General features: G+C 27.9%; 1 protein-coding gene across 1 annotated transcript in view; it reads right to left on the bottom strand.

Moving 5' to 3' along the window:
* LOC135929561 (insulin-like peptide receptor) overlaps positions 1-20,671 on the bottom strand; it is a 52,421-nt gene that overhangs the window by 11,304 nt on the left and 20,446 nt on the right. The window contains exons 4-20 of the mRNA XM_065466207.1: positions 19,050-19,124; positions 18,589-18,772; positions 17,328-17,457; positions 15,284-15,447; positions 13,471-13,717; positions 13,135-13,233; positions 12,733-12,880; positions 11,020-11,237; positions 9,371-10,198; positions 8,191-8,382; positions 7,153-7,396; positions 6,470-6,896; positions 6,027-6,359; positions 3,792-3,948; positions 3,175-3,313; positions 2,919-3,081; positions 2,080-2,278 (exon numbers count right to left, since the gene is read on the bottom strand). Coding sequence (XP_065322279.1) covers positions 2,080-2,278; positions 2,919-3,081; positions 3,175-3,313; positions 3,792-3,948; positions 6,027-6,359; positions 6,470-6,896; positions 7,153-7,396; positions 8,191-8,382; positions 9,371-10,198; positions 11,020-11,237; positions 12,733-12,880; positions 13,135-13,233; positions 13,471-13,717; positions 15,284-15,447; positions 17,328-17,457; positions 18,589-18,772; positions 19,050-19,124 — 3,947 coding nt within the window. The remainder of the gene's footprint in view (positions 1-2,079; positions 2,279-2,918; positions 3,082-3,174; positions 3,314-3,791; positions 3,949-6,026; positions 6,360-6,469; positions 6,897-7,152; positions 7,397-8,190; positions 8,383-9,370; positions 10,199-11,019; positions 11,238-12,732; positions 12,881-13,134; positions 13,234-13,470; positions 13,718-15,283; positions 15,448-17,327; positions 17,458-18,588; positions 18,773-19,049; positions 19,125-20,671) is intronic.

The raw sequence follows: 20,671 nt of genomic DNA, 5'->3' as shown, positions 1-20,671 counted from the left end.
CGAGTCTCCGCCATCAAGCAGTAACAGCTTTTATGGAGTTAGAAGAGCCGATTATTAATGCTATTACTGAAATATCACAATGGCTTGAAAAAAATATTTCCAAGAAAATTATTGGATTCAATACTTATTCCAAATTTTTTTTCTCATTAGAATGTATTATTTAATTATACAACTATTTTATGTAATACTTTTCAAAAACATAACATTCACTTGATTAAGAAGATGAGAATAGCGGAGAGCATTTTATTAGAACTCAAGGAAATTAAAGTTAATGTTGATTTCATATTTTATATGTTATTGTTGAGTCAAAAGCAGAGCTATACTTTAATATTTGTCCCCCTCGACTTGCACAAGCTCATCATAAAAACATTAATATAGGATCTGTAGAAGAGTATTATAAAACAAATGTCCCCTCTCTTAGATACATTTATAACCCAAATAAATGAATGGTTTTTAATTCATCATGCAGCACTTACAAATCCGCAGATATTACTACCACAAAAACCTTTCCAACCTTTTTCAGATGGTGATAGAAAAAATAATAAATATTTGTTAGATTTTTATCATGAAGATGTTAAAATATCTTATGATGCCTTATTGGCTGAATAACTATGATTATAACTATGGTTGATACAGTCCTAAAAAATACTATGGATGATTTGCATTATTTCAAACACATTTTAGATTATATTCCCAATGTATTAAAATGGTTATATATATAAATTAGCAACTCTTCCCATAAGTAAACTAATTAATGAGAGAACATTCTCTTTTTTAAGGAGAATAACAGAGCCCTGCAGAGGTACCATTTGCAGGATACGACCCAGATTTTTTTTTTAAATTTTTTTCGGCCCGGGTTTTTTTTTTAAAAATTTTCAGGCCCTGCCCGAATTTTTTTAAAATGAATTATATTTATTTTAGATTTTTATAGCTAATAATGGCAATTTTAAATATTTGGTTTTAAAATATACAGCTCGGCCCGGATATTTTTTTAAAACAATCTGAAAATACGGTCCGATTACCTATGAAATACAATTTCTGAAAGTAGATTGAATGATTTGGATCTTTTGAATATTCATAGACATTTAACGCCAAGCAAGGATTGATAATTGGAAAATTAGCTCAAAACATACAAAATACAATTATTCCTAAGAAACTATTTGTGTATTAATTTATATTTCCAACATTTAAATTTTTTATACTTTATGTATTTTAAAAGCTCAAAAAATTCAAATTTCAATTTTGGGTCATTTAAGTGATTTATATCGTGGGTTATATTCACTTTATATTTTATAATTCACATTTATTTTATAGTTTTTCAATGCCGGTTTGTATATATAATTTTTTTAATTCACATTAGTTTAAAATTGTGTATTAGAAAAGTTATTAATCCTAATAAATTTATGCTTAGTATTTTTAATTAACAATATTATTTCTTAAAAATTTATTATCCCCCCCAGACCAAATTCCTGCGTACGCGCCTGAGAATTAGTTATTAAAGTTCGAAGTCTGATTAAATATAGATGTGCTATAAAAGTCACATTAATTACTTTATATATGGGCATGGGGAGGGCTGGAAGCACACCTTTTCATCAATCAAATGAATTTCTACTCCCGGCGAAATTTTTGTAGTTTATCTAAATGTACTATCATGATATTATACCATGCTGAATATTATGCAACTTAATTCATATCCTAAATATTGATAATTAGTAGATTTCTCTATAAGAGTCAGTGTAGAAGTAATTTTGATCTAATTATATGCTAAATATAAAAATTTTCAAAAAAAAATGAATGTTCCCCCTTCCCAGAGAAAATATTGCGGCCCTGTAATGATATCTGTTAAGGAATCTTAGATTTAAAAAGTACATGTCATTTTTGACATGTAACATTAATATAAATTGACCACTATCTGTCCATATTAAGCCCTATGATCATTCCATTCTATCGTGGAGTGTCAATGCCGTATTTAAACCTACCAACAACTCTTTAGGTGTTATTTTAACATTTAAAGTAGAAAATATTTTATTAGCCTTCAACTGGAAGTTAATATTTTATGATTATTTTTTTTTAAATTACTATCATCTTTATTTGTCGTTGTATTATCATTAGATTGTTGTGATAGCAATATTTTTCCCTTGTAAACTACTCCGAAAGAACCCTGTCCTAAGGGGGGTGAGTCTTGATCAATTATCACCTTATAACGATCAATTTCGTATTCGTCCGGCACGTAAACTTCGGCGGAGTTGATGTAATCAGGGTTAATGGACGTGTATACCTTATAATACATAATAATATATAGTAATAACTAATAAGTACAAGTATGAAAACGGATTTTTTTAGGCATTTTGATCAAAATCATATATATATATGGGTAAAAACCTAAGGAACATGATATTTGTTACATCTGAATATTTATTATTGTAAAGGTTAAGATATATCTTAGGTCACGTTTCACGTTATATATTTTAAAAGGACGTTATTTGTATATTATATTATAACTTTCCGACATGTAATATTATATTATTGAGGTTAATCAAATTGCATATTATTAGAAGTTAAATTGGATAATTATATAAATGTATATATACCAAAAGAATTACAAATAAAATTCATTATCGTTTTTTAAACATTAATCGATTTAATAATGTTGAAATTCGTTTATAATAAATAAATAAAAATTGATAATATGTGCACCATATAAGACAAATCTAATTATTCGCCGTGATATTGGTCTAATTCTAATCCACAATTATACCATGCTTATAAAACACTAACTAAGTAATTAGAAGAAAGCCAACTTTGATATTTTTTTAAAAAAAAGTCTCAAAAATATACTCTTTATTTTATTTGATCCTCATTTCAATTGTTAGCAAAGAATTTAAAAATGGAGTGATTTTAAAATATAATATAAGTACCCATCCATTTATAGGGGGAATAACGCCATCAATGATATTAACACCATCGCCATTTTTATAATAATAATCGCCATTTTTTCCTCTTCCTCCACGATACCGTCTCCTTCCGCCGTAAACGAACTTCTTATGTTTCTTATCGTAAAAGGCGTAACATTGGTATCGTCTGCGAAAAAATATTAGATATCAGTTTTAATAGTTCAAACGCATAATGCTCTCTTTTTTTCAAAAAAAAGAAAGTAAAATCATTTTTAAAAACTTGCGTAGGCAGAGACAATAAATTGACCAAAGTGCTACAGCAAAAACAAAAATGGCCGAAATAACGGCGAACCAGGTGGCCATTGTTTTTCGGCGAGTTAGCCACATACGCTTGAACTGAGATGTTGTAGAGTGTTCGTCTAACAAACAAATAAAAATAATCTAAATATTTTTATTTTGCCGTAAATAATATTGGCAAAATTCTCTCTTTTTTTTGGGGGGGGGGGGGGGGAGGGGAGTGTTTAAGTAATATAACGTTTACAAGTGATATACTTACGGAATCTAGCTTTATCGGGGATTTAAGTCAAATTCGATCCCGGAACTGTGAACCAGGTTCAGAGGGCATTTTTCGAGAACCTGAACCCGTTGTTTTTCAGACTCTTTATGAACCCGATCCGAACCCATTTTTTGAAAATAACTGGTTGAACCAAATCGGATAAACGATTTTGATTTGGGCGTGAACCCGAACCGAACCTGGCTAAAAAATTTATGGGTTAGAAGCCCTGATTTTTGTCTCATAGATTTCGGGGGAAAAAATTCACAACTAATCTCTAACTTTAACATGTATTAAGAATATATATCAATTTTTATTAAAACATTTCTAAAAAAAAATTAAACCCTCTGGCATATACACATAAAACTCGGGGGCCATCTCAGATTTTTTATATAAGGACGTTGATTGGAGTGTAAACGAATAATTTCCGGGGTCCAATATGCGTTGCCATCCGTTGTACGTTTGGTAATTGGATATTGATACGCAATCACGATATAATCTCTAGTTTTTTTTCAGTTTTTTGCAAAAAAAATATGAATAATTTACTCCTTGGTAGGGTTACTAAAAGGTAATGTCCGCTGGACCTATTGTCAGCGGAAAAAAATGTCCCTAGATTATAATGTTCGTATATTATCTTTCTGAACAGAAAATTTATATCTGGTAATTAATCATTATTTTAGTATATTCTCCAAAATTTTTGTTTTCTACCTATAAATAATTATATCTCTGTTTAATTTGTGTTAAGACTTGATATTTTAATTAAAATATATAATAAATAGAATTCATTAACACTAATTCATTAATGATAAAATCTATATTTATTAGATCCGCATATCCAAATGTAAGGTGGGTTATCTGCACAGCATATTACTATGTATATTATGAGTCCTTTTCGTTTATTTATATTAATTTATTATTGAATTCAATATTTAAAAAAAGTTGTTTTTGAATTTAAAAAAAAATAGTTGTCTTATAAATTTTTTAAAAAAAGAAATTTGTTTCAAAAAAAAAAATTTTTTGATCTGACTGAGTTATTTAATTTTTCAAATGATTGAATAAGAAATGCACAGGCGCGTATCCAGCGGGGTAGGGGAGTATCCCAGCCCCCCCCCTCCCGAAAAAATGGGAATGTATAAATAAGTTGTTTAATTGCACAGCAATTTTGTACAATATTTTTCAAAAAATAATATAGATTTGGAGGAAACTGTGAGAATCGCCAATATATTTATATTGCAACTTCAAAAATTAAGAAATGATCACGAATTTCATGAAATTTTTGTGATTGTTGAGGAGAAAGCCAAATTATATAATTTGAGATCTGCACTCAGCTTGCACCAAGACAAACAAATCGTTTCAATATAAATATGGAATCAATTGAGGACTATTATAAAATTAGTTTTTATTCCACTTTTGGAAACATTCTTAATTTATAAGATTTATGGTTCACCAAATGAGGCTATTTAATTTACAATTTTTATTACCTATAAATCTTTCTCGGGAAATGTTAAATCTTGATTTCGAAAAAATCAAATACTTGGCTGAATTTTATTCAGAGGATATTAATGTATCTGAAGGCCAATTGATTTCTGATTTTAAATCTTGGTACGATAGATTAATTTTACTAGATGATATTCCTAGAAACGCAATGGAAGCATTGCATAATTTAAAATATATTTTGGAATTTTTTTTTAAAATTATATACTTTGGCAACATTACCAATAAGCACAAGAAAAAATGAAAGAATTTTTTCGTCATTAAAGAGAATAAAAACCTATCTTAGGAGTACCACGGTTAAATGGTTCAACCTTACTTAATATTCATCGATTTAATCCCAAGCACAGAACAAATTATTCAAAAATTGGCGCAATCACAAAGACGATTTTCACTTATGAGCCATATTTTATTTACATTTTACATATCTTTTAATTATAAATTTTTTTAACAATTATTTTGTTTTTTTTCCCAATATTTCTTTTATGTGCCCGAAATTGTTAATCTTTAAAATAGGATTGGTTATAATAATTTCATATGATGATTAGTTTAATAAAAAAAATTTGATGCTCCTACACGCCTAGAAATGCAAAAAGTTTTATTAATGAGAATTTTAACGATATTGGTCTTGGGATTAATTAAACATTTCAACTTATATAAAATCCAAAAATGGTATTGCATCGTAAAAAATTAAGCTATAAAATATTAAGTCGAATATTATAAGAATCCCCCCACCCAGCTCACCCACACCCCCCCCCCCTTCAAAAAAAATTAATATTTTAAAAACATACAAAAATTAATATAATATCTATTTTATTTTTTTTCAAATATTTATTGAAAGTGTCAATCAAGACAGTTGAATTTCGAAGATAGAAAGATAGCACGGAGAAGAGGAAAGTTGGGACTAATTTGAATAATGAGAGATATTTTTAATTTACTTTGTTTATAATAATAAACGAGCATTAATGGAAAACAAATTTAAGCTAATATAGTTAAAAATTAATTTAATCCTAATTTCAATAAACTTTATATTTATAGAAAACTCGGGTGGGGGGAAGGAATATTAATTTTATGATAATTGAATAAACATTTGGATGGTCAATTCCGCGAAACAATATCTCGTAAGAGACTATCATGCCATTTGGGTTTTCGGGAGCCTCCCATTGAATCCTAGCGGTTTGGTTGGAGATAAAAACTTCGGTCTTGACCGTCGACACGTTTATATTATCGGCTCCTCCTAATGGCAAAGTTCTCAATACGATCAGTGTTTCCTGACTACATTTCCTGTCCGCTTTTGGGTCAGGGTAAGGTAAACTTTTGTCAGTATCCGTTGAATTAACGTTATTGAGCGTGTTGGGATTATTTTTAATATTGGTATATATTTTGGGAAGATCTGATAAGTTATCTTGGCAGGCTTTAACCTAAGAATTATATATATAATAGTTTGAATAAAATATTAGTTTAGCCTTAAATTTTATTTTTAAAAAAAAGGAAATGAGGTATTTAATTACTCAACAAATTAAATATAAACCGAGATTTTATAGTGTTGAAAATGCTTGAGCCCGGTTATATTGAAACTAATATTGTTGAAACCGATTACGGTAGCCATTCTAACGATCAAGGCTGGATCGGTATATTGTGTTATTTCGAGCGTTTTATTATTAATCTTGCTAGATGCTTCGAACGGGAGATTAAGTGATGATGATGATGATGTTGGTATGATATTATCGGTCGCTTCTACCCGCTGAGAGTTATTGAAATCAGAGTCTGAATTATTATAATTATCGAATTTTATTTTGCCATAAGGATTCGAGATGCCCTGCTGGTAATTGCTATATAATATATCGTTTAGTTTGTCAACTGTGTGATGGGAACCCCGGGAAGATTCGTTTAGTTTGAGCCAGGAATAGTACAATAATTTTACTTCTTCCCTTTCTTCTTGAGCGTTAAAATCTGGTCTTTAAAAATTAATATATAATTTTTAGACTTTTTTTTATATATTGATATCATTATTTTAAACGCAAATATCTAATAATTTTTTTTTTTTTAAAAATGGTTGCAATAAATTAAATTTTATAAAAAAAATGGTGAAACAAAAAAATGCAACATTGTTAAAGTATAACAAGCATTATATAATCCTTCCCCGAGGGAAAGAGAAATTAAAAAGCCTAAAAAATGGAAAGTTGTTAAAAGCTAGAAATATTTACGGCTAACCTCTTGATGTAGGTTATGTCGTGTAAAAAATTTTCGAAGGCGATTTTATCCCTCTCTTCTCGTTCATCGTACCGGGATACTTTTCTAACCTTGGCGCTGTTAGCTAGGTCTAATTGGTCGCAAGGGCAATACTTGGGGTGCGATATATTGTCATTCGAATAAGGATTGTTGAGCAAATTTTCATTCAAAGGAAAAGGGGAAGTATGGTGATCTCCTTTGGTACCGTTACTGAAAACGTATTGCGCTTTATTCAATCACAAAAAAAAGTACTTATTAACTTTACAGTTAAAATAGTATTAAATTATATCGCCGGTCACACTGCAAAACTTTGTAGTAGAATTTAACATTTTGATCAAAAAGAAATTATTTTGCAAGGATAATTTTTAAAAAGAAGATTTTTTGAGAATCGAATTTTGCCAAATTCCAAATTTTGTGATTTTTATGCATTAAAAAATATTTCATAATTGAAACCACAATTTTTTTTTAATCTTTAAATTTTTTTTATCTTTCAAAAGATATGATCTTTGCTCAAAATTTTAGGCAAAAAAAATCTTCGTAAAATATTTGCCAAACTCTACTTGTAAGTTGTCCTTCTCCTTTTCAAAAAATTTCAGTAGAGACAAAAAAAATTTATTAATAATTTGATTTTAAATAAAAACATGTTTCTAAATAATTAATATAAAACTTTATACCATCTTATATGCGTTCCTAGAAATTTTTATCTTCTTTCTTTCATGAAATATATATTTTATTATTGAAATTTAGATATTATTGGATGTTATCCTATGTACCCCAATATGATTTTTTAAAAATGTTTATAGTAATGATTAAGATTTGAAATTTTATGTGATGATATGGAGGAGCTAAATATATATATTTCTGCAAAAAAATACGTATTTTGAAAATATGTCACTTACGAGGTTATGCAGTGTGATCGACATATACGATTTGATCACTTTACTATATTACTATATTTATGGATGACGAGAAATAGAAAGAAACTATATTTTTAAAAAATATATATTATAATATGTTTACTTGTCGCGGGTAATGGTTGAAGGCAATAATCCCTGGCAAAGTTCAGATTTTTATGGGGGATTATTCGTTTCCAGGTTACGATGTAATTAGTTATTTTACCGTTAGGAAATTTTGGTGGCGACCATTTTATGTTCAAACTACTAGATGTGAATTTAAGCGGGAGGCCTCTCAGATTCAAGGGAGGGCTAGGTTCTGATATACAAACATGCGTTATATAACATATTAATAGGTTCATAATCATTTTTATTTTTAGACAATCTAAATAAACATGACCAAACATCATATGGATGTTTAACTACATAGTATATATCTTTATTGCGTTAAAAACGAATGCGAAACAACATTATTTATGCAATTTCCTCATTATTTAAGGTAACATCGATTTAGCAGATGCAAATACAAAAAGTAACAAATAAAAAGTTAACGAAAAGTTGATGATAAAAATCATATTTGTTGGGGTCTTTTTTATAAATACCCTCAAAATCTTGCCTCTCCTGTTTCAAAAAGCCCTGGAGCGAGGGATTTTACTATCATAAGAAATAATTCGTTTCAAAACACCCGCAATAAAATAAGGGTTTTGGGAGAGACATAAATATTCCACTCCTTGCCGCATTACCTTGTAAAGAGTTGAAGACTATGATTATGGTCCATAATAATTTTAGGGAAATCATAATTATGATGGTGTTTCCTACATTTGACCCACTGAAGATCTTAGAGAAAGTAAGATATGGTTAAGAAGAATGGTCATGCCAGTATATTCCATGTTGAAAAGTGAATGACCCCCCTTTCCTCAATCTAATACTCTTTTCATGGGTTCTCACTTTTCATGAATTCTCAATAGTGAATCAGATCCCAAACCATCGCAAACATGGTTACACGGTATGATTGTAGTCTTCACCATTTTATTTTTGTTAAGAGTCAAATACGCGAACAGGAAACACTTAGAACTGCCCCCCCATCTTTTGTTGCCGAAATTATAAAGAATTTCGAATTCATTTTTACATTAGAATACTCTTCGAGCGGTAAACATTAACTCCGCATTTAGGTAAATCACTTAAATGGCTGGTATCTTATTCTATTCTAGACAATAGGGAAGCTTATCGGACGGTTGCTGAATTCAATCAAAATAACCAAAATATAAAAAATGAGATACAAAAATAAGAAACATATTAAGATATACCATCAGGTTTGGTTCGAAAATAAACGATGTCACTACGAGCACCAAAATTTTCTGAAGGCATGGTAAACGTTTTAACATAAACGGCGTACCAGGTATAAGGTTTGAGATCCTTAATCATCTCTTTAACGAAAGGTGTTTTTTGTTTATTGTCAACAAATTTATTAGGCCCGTTAAGGTTCTCGTTCGTATATTCTTCATCGAAAATGGCTCGAAACTTGGAAAATAACACAAAATTTTGCTTTTTATCTCGATGATTTTGGGTGACAAATGACTCCCTATCGTCAAAATTATCATCGTGGCTATTTTTGAAATTCTTATTTCCCTTAATATTGTCGATATCGAACGCTTTCTCTTCGATAGATAATCTATTGTGAGCGGGCACGTCCACTATTTTCCAAGGATCTTCGGAGTCACAAACGTCCTTGTCTTGAGAAAAATTGACCGTTGGATGCCAACTTTCTCCCGATTCCATCGCATTATTGTTGAGGTCGTTGGTGTTCGAATCGTTTTCTTGATGTACAACGCCAAAACCTTTCTGACTTTTTTCTGGATCGTTAGCTGCATCGATAGAGTTAGAAAGAACTGTATGTTGTTGGAGATCGATCGATGAAAATGAATGATTTCTTTTTTGAGTTATTTCGGAATCATCCAATTCTTTGATATTTCTGGCTTCAGATGAGCCGTAAGGAAGGTGTGAAGGTAATTCTCGGTATGATAGAATGTAACTCAATCGGGATCTAGGGTCGTGAGACTTAAAGCTTTCCCATCTGATTATTGCCATCTTACTCCTAACGAAGAACACGGTTAGAGCTAATTTTTGAACTTCGCCTAATTGGATGTTTTTTTTAAATGAGGAAAAATTATGGATTATGAATTAATAGGTTATATCTAGGTAAGTAAAAGAACAAAAAAAAACTGATTTTTAAATGTAAAAATGTGGGTAAAAAATGGGGAAAAAATTAGATTTTAAAAAAAATGCTTAGAAATTTATTTTAGCGAAATTGTAAAATACTTCAAAAATTAAATCAATAAAAAAATTTTAAATATATAATATATAATGTTTTCCTTATATCTTTCTTTCAGAATTATATTCCACCTTCACCCCCCCCCCTCCCTCCCACCCAAAAAAAAACCTTTTTTTACTAAAATGAGAAAAATATTAGTGTTAGTTTAAATACGTGTTTTGGACCCGATAAAATTTTCGCCAGCCCGGTAAGGGTCCATAATTAAATTTAAAATAGAACTAGTCAGGGACGAGTCTACCCAAACCTAAACATTAGAAATTACTAATAAATTATCTAAAAAAAATAAGAGTTTTAAAAAAAAGGTTTTAATAGCCTATTTTTATCTAAATGCTGGATAAAATTTGAAAAGGAAGTATAATCAAGTTATGACAAATGCATGTATTAAGAGTAAAATCAAAAAAAAAAATTCAAGTTTGGATGTAGCCCTAATAGTTTTTCATTTTTGTTATAAATTAAACATAAAAATCATAAAATTTCTGAACCTTCTCTCGGTCCAGATTCGGGAAAAAGTACGGGTAAGGGACCCAGTTTTCAGAACCCTGGTTTTAAATTAAACGATTCTTCGAGTAATAAAAAAAATTTTATAGAGTAAAAATATTGTATATATTTGTATAAATACGTTACAAGCAATCTTGTCGCCGTTGGAGATAACGGAAATATCTGTATTATCCGTTTTGCCCGTCAGACCGACAAAATCGACCAATTTCCTTATAACCGACAAACAAAGACGTGGGTTTAAGTGGAAAAATAGCTTCCCCCGCAAAATGGTCAAATTTTTGAAAGAGCCGTCGAAATCCCACAAAAATTCGAGGTTATAATTTTCGAATACTATAAAACTGTATCTGAGAAAAAAGTAAAAATATTATAACATTATTATAAAAGTGTATGTTTATTAATATTTCATTAAAGGGAATTATTTAGCATATCCCTTTTTTAAAAAAATATATTTTTGCAAATTCCAAGAGTTAGTAGTGTTGTTAAAGTAATAAGTTATTTTATGAAATATGTTAAATATTAATATATATCTTATTTATTATCTTATGGTTTTCTTAGTCACATAGTGTGTATAAAAAAAGGGCATTCTATGATTTTAAAAATAGAGAAAGTTATATATGAGGAATCGCCAAATTTAAAAATTACTGTTAACTAAATAAAAAATGTATACCTTTGTTATAGATGTTAATAAATAATATTTTAATATTATAAATTTAAATAATAATTATCATAAATTTAAATAAATTATAATGATAATAAAAATAAAAATATAATATTAAATTAATTTAAATAAATTATAATATTAATTAAATAAATTATAATATTAATTAAAATAAATTTTAATATTAATTTAAATATCAATTAAAATAAATTTTTAATATTAATTTAAATAATAATTTAAATAAATTATAAAAATAATAAAATTTTATTATAAAATGTATTTAAATAAATTATAATATTAATTAAAATAAATAATAATATTAATTAAATAATTTATAATGATAATTATAATAAACGAATGACCTTTTATAATATATATATCGCGATTTCTACTTTAACTTACTTCATTTTATTTTATATAGTAACATTCAATATTCTAAAATAATATTATATAACGTCAAAATTTTATATATATAATTACAATGTAATTCTTCATTCTAAATTTTAATAAAATAGTTTTATTATTCTAAGCTAGCCCATCATATGTTTCTAACACCCTTACATCTAGCCCCCCTGTAAAACATATTTAGGTCTAGGGAAGCGTATTTTAGTGGAAAAAAAAATGCTAGCACACTTTTTAAACAACATCAATTCTTGGAATAATAGTTTATTATATAATTGTTTTACTTATTATATTTATTTTTTTTGGTGCAAATAAATAATTATATTGTGTAATTTTTGTTTCTGAGCAAATAAATATTTATAATGCCGTATATTTTTTTTTCATGGCGATTATTTACTTTATTTAATAGTATTTCTATTTAAATTTCCTTTTTTAAATTAAAATTTGCAAATCGCAACATTTAATTATTTTGTATATTAAAAAAAAGAATCATATTAAATAATTATTAGTTTAAAATAATTTATAAAGTAACTCGTAATGTAATCAATTACTTTTAAGGATATACTTATAAACAATTACTTTAAAAAATATGATTGGTTACTTTTTTAAGAATGTAACACGTTACTATTTGATTTTAACACTACTAGAGATTTGCCTATGTTTCATAATACATTTCGATAAGGTTTCTATATTAGAGGGTTAGGTTGGCCATAATATCAAGAATTTATGACCCACCCCCTCCCAAGGCATACAATATTACATAATATAAATTAATATACTGCTTATTCCACAATTCTTGGCCTCGTATAACGGACAAATTACGGAGAAAATCGAGAGAAACGACCGAATAAGATCGAGATATTTTGACGTACCCTCTAACCTCTTCGATATGCCCCAAATTTATGGTGAGTTCTTTGGCGACTCCCTCTAAAGGGTAAACATTAAATTATAATTATTGATTCTAAAAATATCGCTGATTCGGTTCAATGACAAAAAGTCCTCGGCTAAAAATTATGTTCCTCCGTTTTTTAGCTGGATATAATCGATTAAAAATAAAGCGATTACCCAATAAAATAAGTGACTCATTTTAAAAAAAAAAATCCTTAGAATAAAAGTTTCTAAAATAATATTTTCAAATTTTACAAAATAAATAATATAATTGCAAAAAAATATATATTCACGCGCGCCATGGATAGCGATTTCCAAGTTTCCATCGATCACTGTACAATCTTTCAACGTTTGTGAGTCGGCTATGTTTAATATTGGCTGAGATTGGCACACTTAAAAAAAGTGTAAACATAATATATATATAGTATAGTATAAAATGTCGTGAATTATTATAAAATTTTAAATGGTCCTTGATTACCAATTAAGATTTAATTTAAATAGTGGCTACGTGGGTTAGCTGCCCTTGGCATTAAAAGTAGGGGGATAATCCAACATGAGAGGACTTGAAAGAGGAGGAGGGTATAAGAGGCCCTGATTATATTTGAAATATTATATATAAAATAAACTACCTTTCGGACACGGGCCAGAACATTTGAGACATAAATGGGGATCCATTTTGTCCTCCATGTAGTTTACCGGACATTTTTCAACGCATTGATTCCCAAATATTTTATATTTCAGAACGGGCTTGTCATTAATTTCGTTCGAATACAAAGTATCGTCCGTCTGGGATTGTAAAGTATTGTCGGGTAATAAAATGACCCTTTTCATAGGATCGCGGCAAAATGAAGCGGTAACACATCTCCGACCAAGATACTATTTTTGTTAAAAAACGTTTTATTTTTTTTATTTCCTGATTTTTTTTATCATTAATAATTTAAAATTACTCTGGCAATATTATCAGAAAAGTTTTGGACTTGTAATCCTTTGAAAAAGTACTGGACCCTGTTTAAAATAGATTTTATAAAATATAGCTCAAGCCCAAAAGGGACATGTTGGATAAGATGAATTGCTGTAGACTAGTTCAAAATTCCCGATTCTTTCTAATCCCTCAATTCCTTGAACACTTTTCCTTCGCCATTAGGCCAGAATCACTTATACAAACTCTTAAAATATTTATAGATAATATAGATTAAACGAAAACTTAGGCTCAGCAAATTATTGGGATAATAAAAAATATTTCCGATATTTCAATTATAATAATAAATCTTTAGTGAGTTTGATCTCCAAATGCCCCCCCCTTCCAGTATTTACATCTCTCGTAATTATTTTTCAATTCCTTCTATATCATTTTTTAAATTTAATTGTGCCTATACTTTTAACCTCCAACTTCTCTAGCCTTACATTTTCTTTCCTATATAATCCCGCATTCCTTAAACGGGTTATGAAACTAGCCTAATCTCTCCTTTATTTTAACATTAAAAGGGAGGGTTCATCTTTAAGTCACTCCGAATGTCTTCGTTCCTGATATGCCATATCCAATATCTAGTGTAACTCTAACTAGTTACTTTTGAAAATAATAACTGTAACCATAATTAGTTAAGGATGATACCAGTAATTGGTCATTTTAAATAACTTTCAACGACACTACCAAATATCTATCTGAGCATTTTTTCAGCAACGCATAAACTTTTATACATTAAAGGTGCTTAAATAACGTAAGTATGAAGAAAATAATAAATAACACTTTTTTTATATATATATCCAAGGTCAAAAATGAAATGATGATAAAATAAAATAACCAATTTTTAATTGGATTTTGTCTGTATACAATCATGGTGGCTTTTATAGATAGTATAAAAAAGTATTATGAAAGTAATGACACTGCTTTTTTTTATATCCCAAGGTCAACAATGAAATGATGATAAAATAAATTACCAATTTTTAATTGGATTTTTTATTATTATTAACTATATAATTTTTAAAATTTAAAAGAATATTAATTATTGTCATGAATGAAAAACTTAGAAAAAAATAGATAGAAAGAAATAAAAGATAAATTTCCTGTTGAATAATGAAGAAGGGTATTTATAAACGCAAAGAGTTACAATAAAATGGCTAAAAACAATATTTTTTTATAAAAAAAAAGTATTCGGAAACAAAAACATAAAATGGATCAAAGCAAATTTAATTTTAAAAAAATATATTTATTTTATTTTAAAATTTTTCCATAAAATCGTTCTTAAAATCGATACAAAAAAAAATCTAAATCTCTAAAAGATATAAATTTAACTTTTCTAAACATTATAAATATAATAACTCTTTTTTTTAATGCATTATAATAAAATATTTTTATAAAAAAACCTATCTTTCTTTCTCATTTATCTGAGGGCGAACGGTTCTTTTTTTTAATTTTAAAAAATTGTAAGTGTATAAATAAACCTCGTAGGTATTAGAAGGACATTTGGCGTGACATTCCTTTTTATAGTAGAAATTTTTGCACACCGTACAGTTTTTGGCGGTCGGTCCCAAACACCCGCTCAGGCATTCCTTGTGGCAACAATTACCATATTTGTCGCACACTTTCGTTTGACAATGAATACACACTAAAATAAAACATTTTTTAAAATATAATTAATTTTTAAAAAAAAATTTAGTTGCTGCTTTCTTTCTTTAATTAAAAGGGTTTAACTTTATAGTATTAAAATTATAAATAAATGCTTATATTTTTCATAGAGGAGACCGAAATTGTTACCCATAAGTGATTTTTTTTTGTAGCAAAGATATATCATTTTATATGTATTGATATTTTTTTTTCCTACTTGAGGAAGGATAGGGTGAGGCTGGGGTATAATTTCTTAAATTATTTTTTTGAATAAAACCTAAGTTTTTCAAAAATACTAACATTTTTGCTTATTTTTCTTCTTTAAAATTATAGTTATTATTAGGAAGAACTAAAGCCATACGTCCATAAATCCCACCGAATCCGAAAAAGGATTTTTGTTCGACCAATTTAATCCTTAATCCGAGAAAATTTATTTGCTCAACTAATCCAATCTTTAATCAGGGAAAATTTATTTGCTCGATCAAAATTCGAGCATATTTTTCCCCAAATATTTGAGTCCGATTAGAGATTTTTTTCAAAAATCATAATCCGACGACGATCAAATAAATGTCTGTCCAACAGGGCTATAGGAAAAACTGTTTTTAAATCAAATATTATGAATAATCGTCAAATGGTATAATTGTTTGGTACCAATTATAGTGGGATTGGATAGATGGCTCCTGCCATTTTTTTAAAAAATTTAATTAATCTTTTTTTTCTTTTTGTAAAAATTCAACCCGAATTGACTCGAATAATGATTATATCAGCTAAAAAGGATCATATTATATTAAAAAACACAAAGAAAATAAATAGAAATACAACTTACAACAAATTACAATACAATTACAATACAATTATAATAATTCAATTACATTAGAACACCAACCATAAGTAATATGCCTATGATCTTCTCTTCTAAGTTTTTTAACATTTTAAAATTAGGAGAGTACAATAGGTTAGAATTCTTGTGAATTCAATTCAAAAAAAAATCGAAATAAATAAAATTGTATTTTATTCAAGTATGATAAATAATAAAAAGTTAACTCTTTAGGGTACAGATCATGTCATTAATCATTCTTTTATATAAAATTTTATATGAACTTTAAATTTTTTCGGATCATAATTTACATGATTTGAATATGATAATTTTTTAAATCAACCACCAAGTGCTAGGATCATACCAACCCCGGTCTCGTCATAAAACAAATATAAATTAAATTTTTCAGAGGGGGTTGGGGTCCCAAATCCCATTTCGACCAAAATACTTAAAGGTGCGTTATTCATTTCAAATCTGAAAAGTATTATTCTGAACTTTAAAATGAATGAAGTAATGTTTGTCAAAATAAAAACTTCAATCTACCGATTTTTGCCTAAAATCTTGATTTCGTAATTTTTTTCAAAAAATAGGCAAACCACGCTAGTTTAAAATGGTACACCTTAAGGTTGAAATTAATTGTATTTTACAAGGTAAAATGCTATAATAGCCAGCTTTGGTGCGAGGGCTATATAATCAACAATTATATTGAATATTATAAAAAGAATCACTATTATAAACATTATAATCCCTGAAAAATAATGGAAGTAGCAGGTCATATCATGAACAAAATAATTTTTATAAGAAGGCCCTAAAATTGTAGACAATAATTTTAAAGGTTATTTAAAATATATCGTATATAATAAATAAATAAATCAGATAACTGCCCATGTAACATTTTCACGGACCGGCGCGGATTTTTTAATTTTCGACCCGGTCCGGAATTTTTAGGCCCGGCCCGGATATTTTTTTTAAAAAAATTTTAGGCTCTACCCAGCCCGAGTATATTTTTAAATATTATATTACGACCCTGCCCGATATACATAATAAATCATTATTATTATGACCTATTTGGCAAGAATTTTCACCCCAGCACAAATGAGTAACGGATTGTATCTCTTTGATATTGTTGTTATACCCGGCTTTACGATTGCTTTTGAAATTGACAGGGCATTCGGTCGGCAAGATCTGGTTCCACTTAAATTATTTTAATTTTTTTTTAAAATATATATTTTCAAATAATGCTGCTCATAAATAAAATGAAGATTTCCCCTTTATAAAAGTAATTGTTAATTTTAATTATCAATTAAATGTGAAATGTGCATAAAATTGTGCAGAAATTTGTTAATAAATCTCAAAAGTAGGAATGTATAGCCATAGCATAGCGAAAATTTACACATAGAAAAGAGAAAAATACTACTTAAACAGTGTATAAAAGTAAAGTTTAATTTCGCCGGGGATTTTTAAAAAAAAATTTAAAATTACACCGTTTAAAATTAAAAATCGATCAAAGATTTGAATTAGGGATGTGATAGGAATATTAAATTAAATATCATTTTTTTGTCATTTGTTTGACTTTGACGTTTATAATATATTTATATTATAAGCCCCCTTATAAAAATATTCCCCGTTTTTTATATTTCGTTTTGAATTTTTGAGTACCAGTTGAGTTTTTAAATGGCGTTTCCAGCTGTTTTTTGAATTAATGGTCTTTTGAAAAATTACTTTTGAAAATTTTTAAAAATAGCGTTCATTATTTTGTTTCTACAAATAGAATATACAAGAGGTCTGCTACGGGCGAGTTTTATCGGGTTCATTTTAGGCGAATTTTAAAAAAATGTAAACATTGGATGGGCGGGTAAAAAATGGCGGAAAGAGCAGCACGGGGAAAATATTTTTTAACCAATCAAATAATTTTTAAAAATAGAATGAATGGGTGGGTGAATGATTTATTTATTAACCATGTGCTGAAAGGAAGTCAAAACTTCTTTAAAACAATTAGCGAAGCAAGTTAGGAATTGATCCTATTGCAGAACTCTTATCGGATATACTAATGTATTAGTTTCAAAATTTGATATTTCATTATTAAAAAAAATTAATAATATAAAATCCTTAATTCTCATTTATCTTCTATCAATTATTTTTCTGTAGCAATTTTTAGCTTCCGAAATTCATATATTATGAATCATTTATAATGTTAGAAAGATAAAAATTTTCAAATGAAATTTTAAAATAGATTCGGTATAAATTATTAATGACAAATTGTCAAATATATTTATTAAATTAAAAAATAAATATTCATCTTATAGATTAAAATGAATATCTCACCTTCGATATGGAATTGCTAACTATACCACTATAATAATCGCCGACTAAGTTTGTCCTATCACCATCTCCATTAATTTTCGTATGATTTTTAGTAAGCAGCGTATTTCTTGCGCCGCTACATTCGTTACTGCAAGTAGTTGCGTCGGCATTTTCGAGGTAAACACTCTCCGCCAAATATTCAGAACTAAGCAGGGGGATCGATAATTGAAAAATAACAGGAAAAAAAAATGAGTGTTTAAAAACAATTGTTTGTAATACTTATGATATAATAATATAATAGCTTATCAAAACTACAAGAAATAAATTTAATGATAAACTCTCCTCTTTTAGATTGTGATGCATTGAAGGAATTGTAAAAAAAAATCACTAGAATACATTTCAATGATCCATCGAGTGCTAATGTCTATTGATTGACATTTTCAAATTACCTTAACATTTAAACTGATGTATTTATTATAAACCTAGAGAGAATGATTTCCCAGGCCACGGTATCGATGTAGCATAATAATGGATTCTTTTCGATTCTTACGGCTCCCCTTTAAAATGAATATTAAAAAGAGATAATGAATACAATACACAAGTCCATCCATTAGATTACTGTTATTAAAAAGCCCGATTCGGGTCATAAGCGGTCCAATTAAGATTATAGCCAAAGTAATATTATGCAAGCTTGGTGATTTTGCTCATAGATGGCAGAAAGGTTTGGACTTCTATCTACCAAATCTCGAGGCTTATAAAATATTATTTTGGCTAAAATTTTAATCGGGAAATCGATTTCAAATAGGAGCTTTTAACAACACTACACATAGATACCATGTAATATTGGATTTTTAAGTATACCTTATCAATCTATCAGAATAAACATATAATTAGTTATCCAATATTAAAATATATGAGGTCTAATAGAGACAAGAATAAAGTGATAAAAAGAGAGAATTGAGCAAAAATCAAGGCACCTGAAAAAAAAAAGTTAAACAAAATATATTAGTAATAAATAATGATGTGAGATTGACATCTATAATGAAGGAGATTAATATCCGAACTCGTCAGTAAAATGGGGGGGGGAGTGATTTTGTCATTCAGAGGAAGTTTTCAAATTTGATGTTTGAAATTTATTTTATTGTCAATTAATATGTATATTGTGAAATCAGTTCTAGCGAATCGTTTTAAATATATTTTAGCATGATATTCGGTAAGTCACTGAAACTCTGGGAAATTTTTAATATTTTTTTTTATTTAAAAATAATAAATATGCGATCGTGTGGATATGGGTGGAAATTTTTTGATAATAATAATACAAATTTCATTACCCAAAAGTTAAGAATTGCATATTTTTTTCTTGTGAAAATTTTCATAATTCTTTAATTTTACATTAAAAATGGAAAAGGTGTGCGATATAATAAATGCTATTAAGTTAGGAATATAATTTTTTTTTGTGAAAATTTTCACAATTCTTTAATTTTACATTAAAAAGAGTATATTATTTTAAAAAATTTAAAAAGGTGTGTGCTCTATTGGATGCTATTAAGTTAGGACTATTAAATCAAATACTAAATAATTAAGCAATTTATTTGAATAAACAAAACAATGAAAAACAAAGATAGTTCTATATAAATTTATATCGTTGAAAATTTAATTAATTTAATTAAATTTGACATATTTATAATATTACGAAAATAAGAATATTCACAGGAAGATTTTCTTCCATTTCTGGGGATGCTCGCCTTAAGATCCCTACATAAACGCTCAATACGTGTATGGATCGATATATCATTTGGTTATATAAAGTTTTGGCTATATAATTGACCGAGTAATGATCATATCCATTTCCATTAAGATTGTTATAACTTGAAAAAATATTAAATTTTAAGATTTGTGCGATCGCAATGCAGATGCCGGATATATTTTTCAAAAATATAATATTATTTTTTAATAAAAAAAAATAAATAAAAAATATTAATATTATAAATTTCCCCGAGTTTCAGTAACTTACTCTTTAGGGAATTATTTCGCGTCAATAGCCCAGGGAGTAGAGGAATTACTGATAATGTAAAAGGAAAAGCATTATTTAGCCTAATAAACG

This window comes from Gordionus sp. m RMFG-2023, chromosome 1 (assembly GCF_954871325.1).
Source record: "Gordionus sp. m RMFG-2023 chromosome 1, tfGorSpeb1-WG-v2, whole genome shotgun sequence".
NCBI classification, from domain to species: Eukaryota; Metazoa; Nematomorpha; class Gordioida; order Chordodea; family Parachordodidae; genus Gordionus; species Gordionus sp. m RMFG-2023.
The sequence above is the reverse complement of the archived record's forward strand: the minus strand, read 5'-3'. Positions and strand labels throughout refer to the sequence as shown.